Genomic DNA, 11,295 nt, shown 5'->3' on the forward strand with positions numbered 1-11,295 from the left:
ATTTCTCAGTTTTCCACATAATAATACAACCCCCTCAACAGAACTTTTTTTATGTATTTATTCATTTGTTTATTGAAGAATTAATGTTTAACATTCGACAGCAGACTAGACTGCTGACACCAGCGGTCTCAAGTAACCCTAGGTGGCGCCCTGCCTCTACAAAACCAATCTGTTGACCTGTGCATCCATCGATCCATCCATCCACCAGTCAACCAAGCTCAGTACAAAAGCAGAACATTTTTTAATGTGAACTTACCATTCCAACATGTCGGTCAACGTTAAAAAGTCGTTTGTTGGAACCTTCTTCATAAAGCTTAGAAAGGACTAATTTTTCTACTCCAAAGACAACTCCATCTTTACATCTGATTCCAATAGCTGTACTGAAACAAGAAGAAAATTTAAATTTTTAACCAAAAATAAAAGAGAATCTATTATGTGGTGTCAGGGTTGGAACCTGGGCCTCAAACATGGCAAGGTATGTTCTCTAACTGGTGAGATCATGGTTTTATGATCTGTTACCACTCTGGGAAGACCTCCCCTCCAACCCCCACCCCAGGTAAAGAGCAACACGGGAAGAGGTACAAAGGAAAAAATAAGCAATATTCTTCCAGTGTGGTGGGAGGCTAGGCTCTAACCTGGGTAGCATACATAGCAGGTACGCTATGCAAGTAAACTTGCGTTGTGAGTTCCAACATTTCATTTTTTTTCTCAAAAATTTATTTTATGAATTATGTATTAGAGAGATTCACAGGAAGCAGAGAGGGGGAAGAGAAAGAAAGAAAAGTCAAAGCACCATGCTGATATGTACAGTGCTAGGGACAGTACTAGAAACCTCAGGCAGGAAAATCTGATACTCTTCCGGTTGAGTTATTTCTCCAGATGCAACATTTAATTTTTTTCTTTTTTTAATCTTTATTTATTTATTATTGGATAGGACAGAGAAATTGAGAGGAGGAAGGGAAGAAAGAGAGACAAGTCAAATAAGGGGTCAAAGAGATAATGGTGGTTATGCAAAAGATTTTCATGCCTGAGATGTTAGAGAGATCTGAGGTTCAATCCCTGCTACCATAATAAACCAGAGTTGAGAAGTGCTCAGGTTAAAATAAAATAAAACAGGGGGGTGGGTGGTAGCTCAGTGGGTTAAGCACAAGGATGGGTCCAAGCCCCCAGCTCCCCACCTGCTGGGGGGGTCAATTCACAAGCAGTGAAGCAGGTCTGCAGGTGTCTTTTTTTCTCCCCCTCTCTATCTTTCCCTCCTCTTTTGATTTCTCTCTGTCCTATCCAACAACAACAGCAATAACAAGGACAACAAAATGGAAAAAAAATGGCCTCCAGCAGCAGTGGATTCATTGTGCAGGAACTACACCCCAGGAATAATTCTAGAAGCAAAAAAATAAATAAAATAATCTAGAGGCCTAGGAGGTCTCGAGTTTAATAAGTTACATGTACCAGAGTGCCTCCTTTCTCTAATTAATAAAGCATGATGGTTATGTCATCAAAATTTTTATGCCTGCAGTTCTGAAGTTCCAGATTCACTTCCTGTAAACCAGAGCTGTGCAGTGTTCTGGTAAAACTAAAAGGAAATGAAATAAAATAAAAATAAGAGATTAGAGGGAGTCGGGCAGTAGCGCAGCGGGTTAAGTGCATGTGGCACAAAGCGCAAGGACCAGTGTAAGGATCCCGGTTCGAGCCCCTGGCTCCCCACCTGCAGGGGAGTTGCTTCACAGGCGGTGAAGCAGGTCCGCAGGTGTCTTTCTCTCCCCGTCTTCCCCTCCTCTCTCCATTTCTCTCTGTCCTATCCAACAATGAAGACATTAAGAACAACAATAATATTAACTACAACAATAAAAAAAATAGAAATTAAGAGAGATAGCATAAAGATTATGCAAAAGGTTTTCATGCCTAAAGCTCCATAGGCCCCTGGTTCAATCCCCAGCACCACAATAAGTCAGAGTTGAGTTCTCTCTCTCTCTCTCTCTCTCTCTCTCTCCCTTTCTCTCTGTATCTCTTATTAAAATAAATACTTGGAAGTCAGCCAGTAGCGCATCCAGTTAAGCACAGGTAGCACAAAGCACAAGGACTGTCCTCAGGATCCCAGTTCAAGCCCCTGGCTCCCCACCTGCAGGGGAGTCGCTTCACATGCGACTTGTAACCAAATGTATATATAGGACTGAATCTCATCAAATAGATCTAGGCTGGGCTGGGGAGATAGCATAGTAGTTACACAAAGACTTTCATGTCTGAGGCACCAAAGATCCCAGGTTCCTATCACCACTATATGCTAGAGCTGAAGAGTGTTCTGGTAAAAAATAAATAAATAAATAAATAAATGAGAGGTCTGGGAGGTGGTTCAGTGGATAAAGCTTTGAACTCTCAAGCATGATATTCCAAGTTCAATTCCTGGCAGTATATGTACCAGAATGATGTCTGGTTCTTTCTCTCTCTCCTCCTTTCGTTTCCCATGAAGAAATAAATAAAATCATAAATAAACTAAGACTGTCAGAAGTGTCGATATAAAGTAGCAGCAGTCGTCTTTTGCTCTCCCAGGTCAATTAGGAAAAGCAACAAAAATCACCTGAAAATTCAGCAAAATTGACCAGTATTTCTTCAGAGACTCACCAAGCCACAGGTGAGTACAGACACATGTGGCCTATGGACAGATAGAGGGTAAGACAGCGATTCCCAGCACTAGAAACCAGCACTCAGAGATGCCTGGCACCAAACTGGGAAATTGGCAGCTGACCCACACCTCTTCCTGGTCCAGTTTAATCAACAAAGGACTACTAAAAGAAACAAACAAAATGCCTAAAAACTCACCATTTTACAAGTATCATAGTTGTAAAATTATGGGACTATGATCTGGCCTGTATTAACATTAGGGACATCTGGCGATAAACTCTCCCCAATCCCATCAAGATATTAAAACAGGTAAACCCAACACCTCAGCCACATCAACAAAAGGACACTAAATGTGGAAACAGAAATACAGATAGTAATGACAGAACCACAAATGACCAGACACAGAACTAGAAAAAATGGCAAAGACAGAGTTAAAAAAAAAATTATGTAGCTAAACAAGGGCACCAAAAATAGCCTCCAAGAGCAGTAGAAAAAAAAAAATATATATATATGTATATATATACATATATATATATATATATATTCTAAGAAAAATTATTATGTAGTGCAGCAGGTTAAGCACACATGGTAGTACGCAGGTGACTCAAAGCAGAAGGACTGGTGTAAGGATCCCAGTTCGAGCCCACGGCTCCCTACCTGCAGGGAAGTCGCTTCACAGGCGGTGAAGCAGGTCTGCAGGTGTCTGTCTCCCCCCCCCCTTCTCTCTCCATTTCTCTCTGTCCTATCCAACAACGACAACGACATCAACTACGACAAAACCAAGGACAACAAAAAAGGAATAATTAAAAAAAAAAAAAAAAAAGAAACTAAAGATTCAAGAACTTAGTGATCATTTTACAAAAGAATTACAAAGTAGGGAGTTCGGCAGTAGCGCAACGGGTTAAGCGCATATGGCACTAAGCACAGGATCAGCATAAAGGTCCCGGAGTTCAAGCCCCGGGCTCCCCACCTGCAGGGGAGTTGCTTCACAGGTGGCAAGCAGGTCTGCAGGTGTCTTATCTTTCTCTCTCCCTCTCTATCTTCCCCTCCTCTCTCCATTTCTCTCTATCCTATCCAACAATGACATCAATAGCAATAATAATAACTTCAACAATAAAAAAAGGGCAACAAAGGGAAAATAAACATTAAAAAAAAGGGGATGGTGGGGGAAAAAAAGAATTACAAAGTACAGGGGGGAAAACTGCAAACAGAACTGCAAGGTCTAAAGGACACTTTAAATGCAGTTCAGGTTGAGGTAAGAGGCCTCAGAAGTAGAGTCCCTGAGGAAAAGGAGAGAAAGGAGTAGAGAAAATATTCAAATAAATTTTAGCAGAAAATAGAGATGAAAGACAAAACTACCAGATGGTTTCATTCATATGTGGAATCTAGAGATCTGGTTTACATGAACTTGACAAAATAATAATTAAATTAAATTAAATTAAAAAGAGAAGCATGTGGAATCTAGAGATCTGGTTTACATGAACTTGACAAAATAATAGTAATAATAAGATAAAATTAAAAAGAGAAGCATGTGGAAAAATAATAATAAATTAATAATAAAAAAATTAAATTAAAAAACAGAAGCAAGCGTTTAAACTGTAAGACTTGTGAGAACTACTATGGTTATCTTTTTTTTTTAAAGATTTTATTTATTTATGAGAAAGATAGTAGGAAAGAGAAAGAACCGCACATCACTCTGGCACATGTACTGCCGGGGATCGAACACGGGACCTTATGCTTGAGAGTCCAAAGCTTTACCACTGCGCCACCTCCCGGACCACACTATTGTGGTTATCTTTAGGAGGTTGGAGAGTGGGAATAAGGAACTTTGGTAGTGGGTGTGGTAGAGACTATACACTGTAATCTTATAACAGACTATTAATAACAAAAATTATTTAAAAAACTAAATAGGGAGTTGGGCGGTAGCACAGCGAGGTAAGCGCACATGGCGCAAAGCGCAAGGAACCCGGTTTGGCTCCCCACCTGCAGGGGAGTCACTTCACAGTGGTGAAGCAGGTCTGCAGGTGTCTTTCCCTCCCCCTCTGTCTTCCCCTCCTCTCTCCATTTCTCTTTGTCCTATCCAACAATGACATCAATAACAATAATTATAACTACAGCAATAAAACAAGGGCAACAAAAGGGAATAGATATAAAAAAATTTTTTAAAAAACTAAACAAAATTTGGTCTAAAAAATTGAAATTTTAAGGCTAGGTTTTGTTTTGTTTTGTTTTTTTAAGATTTCATTTATTAATGAGAAACATAGGAGAAAGAGCCAAACATCACTTTGGTACATATGCTGCCAGGGATTGAACTCAGGACCTCATGCTTGAGAGTCTGATGCTTTATCCACTGCGCCACCTCCCAGACCACAAGGCTAGTTTTTTTTTCCCCCCAAAGTAACATAACAAATCAAAAACACAGAAAAGGAAACATTTAATACCTGGTTAAAACATGCTAGTTTTAAGTAAGAAACTCTTTCTTACCTACTATTTTCCACAGCTTTCATAGCATATTCCACTTGAAAAACTCTTCCATCAGGAGAGAATGTAGAGGCTGACAGGTCATACTAGCAGGAAAAGGCAACAATAAGATTATAGTGGTCTATTTGTGACAGTACAAACATCACTTTTTTACCTTCCAGATGACTCACACACCAGAAATGTATAACAGTGAAACAAACACTTTGCTTTGAAGCTGGAGAGACTGTGTAGTGGACAGAGTGACTGCACTGTCCAGGTGGGAGCTGTGGCACTAAATTAAATATACTATGACAACAGAAGCTCAGGTGCTATAACCCCTCACAATTCTTGTTTATCCAAATGAAAAAGTTGCCTGGAGTGGTGAAGACATCAGAGGCTACAAGATGAACTGAAGAGAAAGCATAATAGCTTCTATGCCTGAGAATCCAAAGACACACCCCCCCCTTTTTTTTTTTTTTGCCTCCTGGGTTACTGCTGGGGCTTGGCGCCTGCATTACTAATCCACTGCTCCTGGAGGCCATTTTCCCCATTCTATTGCCCTTGTTGTAGTTGTTATTGTTGTTATAGCTGTTGTTATTGGATAGGACAGAGAGAAATGGAAAGAAGAGGGGAAAACAAAGGAGGGAGAGAAAGATAAGACACCCACAGACCTGCTTCACTGCTTACAAAGCAACCCCCTGCAGGTGAGGAGCTGGGGACTCGAACTCGGATCCTTATGCCAACCCTTGTGTGTTTGCGCCTGCCCAGCCCCCAAGACACACCAATTTAAGCCAGATCTGAGTGGTGTTCTGATATAAATAAATAAATGTCAAGCAATAACTGCTTTAGATTTCTGCTATTAGTAGATACAATTCCTATGTAAAGTCACAACTTTTATTTGACAGAGAGAAATTAAAGGAGAAGCGGTAAGAACAGAAAGAGAAAGAAGGACACCTGCCAACCTGCTTCACAGCTTGTAATGCTTCCCCCATGCAGGTCGAAGTGAGGGCTTGAACCCTCGTCCTTGAGCATGGTAACATATGTGCTCAACCAAGTATACCACTTGTGCTCAACCAGGTATACCGCTTCTGCCCAAAAGTCCTTAATTTTTTTTTTTTTTGCCTCCAGGGTTATAGCTGTGGCTCAGAGCTTACACTACAAATCCACTGTTCCTGGAGGCCACCTTTTCCCTTTTGTTGCCCTTGTTTATAAGTCCTTAATTTTTAAGTCAGATCATGTACAGATGTAGTGCTAGAGACACTAAAGCAAACCAGAAAAGATATTTTAATGGACATAAAGGGGATAAATTGATAGTCTGAGGGGTTACAGATTACCTGATCAGGGAAGGCACATAGAGATGCCAAACACAATCAGTAAAAGAAGGCCAGCCTATCTTGAGTATCGCTAGTCCTTACCTCATGACGTCTAGTTTAAGACCAACTCTAGAACAAATCAGTTTTGGTCATGAAAAATATCAGCACAGGTATGGTCTGGGAAATGGCTCAGTGGATAAAGCACTTAACTCTCAAGCATGAAGTCCTGAGTTCAAGCCCCAGCAGCACATGTACCAGGGTGATATCTAGTTCTTTCTCTCTCCTCCTATCTTTCTCATTAATAAACAAAATCTTAAAAAAAAAAAAAAAAAAGACATCAGCACATCTCATCTTCATTCTCTCTCAATCTCAGTCTCTCTCCTGCATTTGTACACTACACCAGTGTTTCTCATCTAATATTTATACTCTACTGTGCACGCCCATAGTACAATTTCCCCTATTTTTAAAAATGTTTATTTATTAATGGGAGGGTGAACCAGAGCATCACTGGCACATGTAATGCCAGTGACTGAACTCAGGAACTTACAGTTGAGTGTCCAACACCTTATCCACCTCCTGGACCACTATTCCTTTTTTTTTTTTCTTTTGCACCTCCAGGGTTATTGCTGGGGCTCGGTGCTCCTGGAGGCCATTTTTTTCTACTTTTGTTGCTCTTGTTATTGTGGCTATTATTGTTATTGTTGTCGTTGTTGGACAGGACAGAGAGAAATAGAGAGAGGAGGGGAAGACAGAGAGGGGGAGAGAAAGATAGACATCTGCAGACCTGCTTCACTGCTTGTGGAGCGACCCCCTGCAGGTGGAGAACCGTGGGCTCGAACCGGGATCCCTACGCCTGCGCTTTGCACCATGTGTGCTTCACCCGCTGCGCTAACCCCCGACCCCCTTTTTCTTTTCTTTTTTACAGAAGCACTATTCATCTCTGGCTTATGTGGTGTGGGGAATTGAACCTGGGGCCTTGGAGCCTCAGGCATGAGAGTCTCTCTGCATAACCATTACGCTATTTGCATAAACAATATGCTATTTCCCCTATTTTTAACTATAGTATAATATACAATACACTACTGAATAAACATTTTTCTGATTTATTTTTTTATAGAAATGGAGAGGCGAGAGGAATAAAGAGGGACAAAGAAGCACCTGCAGCACTTCTCCACTGCTTGTGAAGCTTTCTCCCTACAGTTCGGGACTGAGTATTTTAACTGGGGTCACTGCAAATGGCGATATGTACACTCTACCAGGTGCATCACCACCACCACCAGGGCCCCCTGAACAAACATTTAAAAGCACATTTTAAATGGTACAAATTATGCAAAGGTGACGTTAAACTATAAAGATGGTTGACAAGGGGATGGGGTAGAGCAGCTGGTTAAGCGTACATGGCGCAAAGCCCAAGGAACACCTTAAAGATACTGGTTCGAGCCCCTGGCTCCCCACCTGCAGGGGGGGGATCCGCTTCACAAAAGGTGAAGCAGGTCTGCAGGTGTCTATCTTTCTCTCTCCCCCCTCTCTCTTCCCTCCTCTATTTCTCTCTGTCCTATCCAACAACATCTATAACCGCAATAAAAAAAACAAGGGCAATAAAAGGGGAAATGATTAAATATAAAAAGTTTTAAAAAATTAAAACAAGGGCAACAACAAAAAGGAAAAACGCCTCCAGGAGCAGTGGATTCATGGTGCAGGCACTGAGCCCCAGGGATAACCCTGGAGGCAAAAAAAAAAAAAAGGTTGACAAACCCACCACCTAGGTATAGTATAGTACATTATGTCTGCAATGCTAGTAAGGGACAGGTTCTCATTCATAGACAAATTTGTTTGTCAGCTGGGTCTCAGGACTGAATCTGAGTATTAACTGTAAGAGACAGAAACAGAATATACTTCAGGCTAAGCTATTTGCCTTTCTGAGTATTCTAGATTAGCAGGTTTATATTTTATTCAAAACGCAATGAAAAGTTACTGGAGAAATTTAAGAGGTGAGGCATGGTTCTAGAAGCTTTTAAAAATATCACTCATCTGGAAAACAAATTAAAACCATCTGTACTGAGTAGGACCTAGTAGGGGCTGAACTGTCATGTCAAAAACTGAGAAATGTTGCACATGTACAAACTACTGTATTTTTACTATTGACTGCAAACCATTAATCCCCCAACAAAGATTTTTAAAAAATCTGAAAAATGAATTGTAGAGATGACAAGAGTAGAAGCAGAAGTCAGGTATTTCAAAGACTGATGCAGAAGAGGTGAAAAACCAGTATCTTGGAAGTCGGGCGGTGGCGCACCAGGTTAAGCGCACATAGTAGGAAGCGCAAGGACTACAGGCTCAAGGATCCTGGTTCCAGACCCCGGCTCCCCACCTGCAAGGGGATTACTTCACAAGTGGTGAAGCAGGTCTGCAAGTGTCTGTCTTTCCTCCTCTGTCTTCCCCTCCTCTCACCGCCTGTGAAGCGACGCCCCTGCAGGAGGGGAGCCGGGGCTCGAACCAGGATCCTTGAGCCGGTCCCTGCGCTTTGCGCCTCCTGCGCTTAATTAACCCTCTGCGCTACCGCCTGACTCCCTCCAGTGTTCATTTTAAATGTTTGTTTATAAGAAAGAAGTGCCTCCCTGGAATATGCAATGAGAGTCATCCACTGAATAAATTATTATCGAGTATTTTAAAGAGGTTTTGTAAAGTAAAAGATTAGTAAACATCGACGGCAACATTAATGTAGTTGCAACAAGAATTTGCTACAAAGTGCATTTTTTAGTCTCTTGGTAATACAAAATATAACATAACCTTTCCATTCCCTAACCGAATGGAGTAAACTTAACTACCTATTCTAAACACAAACTGCCCATATCAAACTCAGAAAACCAGTAACACCACCTACCAACTTTTGTGTAGACTAAGAATAAGAGAACTGAGAATTCGAACCTATTGAGCAAACGACCAAAAAAAAAAAAAAAATCACATCTGAAGGAATACATACACAGAGTAATCAATAGCAGATCACATGTAGGCAGTGCGTTTAGCAAACGAAAGTAGTAAGCGGAACAGACTAAATTGGCAACCGCCCAAATCTCAGTCTATTAAAAATGAGAAGAGATTTAAGTCCCCAGCATGTAAATGCTTTCCAGTATTGACACTTCAATATGCGGTCAATTCATCTGCACAGGAAGAGTTGAGACCAAATAATACTAAGAGGGTCTTCCGACTCAGCTTTTTAGGCAATGTGCTACTTTTGTCGTGACAGGGTGGCCAGGGACTCCTACAGAGCAGGATCAGGACACTCGAAGGGACCATGGGGAAGGTGCGTGAGTCAGCAGCACCCTACACCTGCGAGGCAACCCACCGACACTGCCCCTAGGCCCTTGCAACCCCGGGCCGCCTCCCCTCAGTGGTTCTTAGCAGGCGTAATTGTCCTCAAACCCCATCACTCGCAAGTTCAAACCCCACGGATTTCCACTTTCGTTTTTCCTAAACGGCTAACGAAAGTGACTCAGCAATCTACAACGGCTCCGGGTTACACCGCCCCGCCGCCATCCCGCTACCTGGGCGGGTGCTGAGCGAGGAGCTGTGGGTCCCCGTCGCCACAGCCGTGGGCCTCCGAGTCGGCGCAGGACCTCGCGGGTCACCACGCCACTGGAAGCCGCCCTCCTGGCCCATCGCAGTCCCAGCGCACACCGGATCGACCACCCCAAACGATCTGTCCCAGTTTCCTTCGATGTTAATCCTTAGGGTAGAATATCACACCGAGACACAAGCTACGCACCCCCGTGCCGATGGAACTCATCTTGATAAAATCACAGGGAAAAGCAGGGCTTCAAGGCCTGAAGCGCTTCCCCTACCCAGCAGCACACAGGTTAATAACAGGTGCTCTCATTGGCTGTTCTTCCAACCAATAGTTTCCTTCTCTGTGACTGGCTCCTCGGTTTTCAGCTGCGGGACGAAGAGGATTGTGGGTAAAGGGTGGACTCTGCGCCTGTGCGGAACCAATGGAGGGTATGCGCGAGGCGTGGTTTCCTTCCTTTTCAGTTAAGGTCTTTGGCATAGCTGGACTGCTTTGAGATAGCGGCCTTATTGAGAAGCTGTTCTAGCCTATTTCCAACCCATTATTACTTATCATTTATATTAATACAGTTTTCTTTTTTTTTTTAACCAGAGCACTGCTCAGCTCTGGCTTATGGTGGGGGGGGGTTGGAGCCTCAGACATGAGAGTCTCTTTGCATAACCATTATGCTTTGTACCCCCCCTTTTTTTTCTTTATTGGAGAGAATGAATGGCTTAAAGCCTACAGTAAAATACAGTAGTTGCTACATGTGTAACATTTCTCAGTTTTCCACATAACAATCTAACCCCCCACCCCAGGTCCTCCTCTTATCCTGTTACAGGACCCGAACACTCCCCTCCCCCAGTCTCTTTCACTTTGGTGCAATACACCATGTTATTTTTTTTCTTAAAGGGGAGAGATTTGTATACTCTTAAATCAGAAATAAACAGTAGGTTCCCCCTCCATCCTTAGCGTCCTGGTTCTGATCTTGAGGGCAACCCCTTCATCCCCTTAGCCTCAGAAGAGTTTGTCCTCTAAGACTGTTGGCTCACCTGGTGGAGCACACGTGTTACAGTGCACAAGGACCCAGGTTCAAGCCCCCGGTCTCCAACTACAGGGGGAAAGCTTTGCAAGTGGTGAAGCAGGGTTGCAGGTGTCTTTCTTTTAAATATTTATTTATTCCCTTTTGTTGCACTTGTTTTTTTATTGTTGTAGTTATTGTTGTTATTGATATTGATATCGTTGTTGGATAGGACAGAGAGAAATGGAGAGAGGAGGGGAAGACAGAGAGGGGGAAGAGAAAGATAGACACCTGCAGACCTGCTTCACCACCTGTGAAGCAACTCCTCTGCAGGTGGA

General features: G+C 42.5%; 1 protein-coding gene across 2 annotated transcripts in view; it reads right to left on the bottom strand.

Moving 5' to 3' along the window:
* The window catches only part of PSMA3 (proteasome 20S subunit alpha 3), a 31,431-nt gene extending 21,115 nt beyond the window's left edge, over positions 1 to 10,316 (bottom strand). Inside the window, exons 1-3 of one of the 2 annotated variants that reach the window (XM_007519249.3) lie at positions 10,159 to 10,316; positions 5,104 to 5,186; positions 257 to 380 (exon numbers count right to left, since the gene is read on the bottom strand). In XM_007519249.3, the coding sequence (XP_007519311.2) occupies positions 257 to 380; positions 5,104 to 5,186; positions 10,159 to 10,179 (228 nt within the window). In that variant the 5' untranslated portion in view covers positions 10,180 to 10,316. The other variant, XM_016186499.2, reaches the window with a different exon arrangement.
* Between the last annotated feature and the right edge of the window lie 979 nt (positions 10,317 to 11,295).

Source organism: Erinaceus europaeus, chromosome 16 (genome assembly GCF_950295315.1).
Source record: "Erinaceus europaeus chromosome 16, mEriEur2.1, whole genome shotgun sequence".
NCBI lineage: Eukaryota > Metazoa > Chordata > Mammalia > Eulipotyphla > Erinaceidae > Erinaceus > Erinaceus europaeus.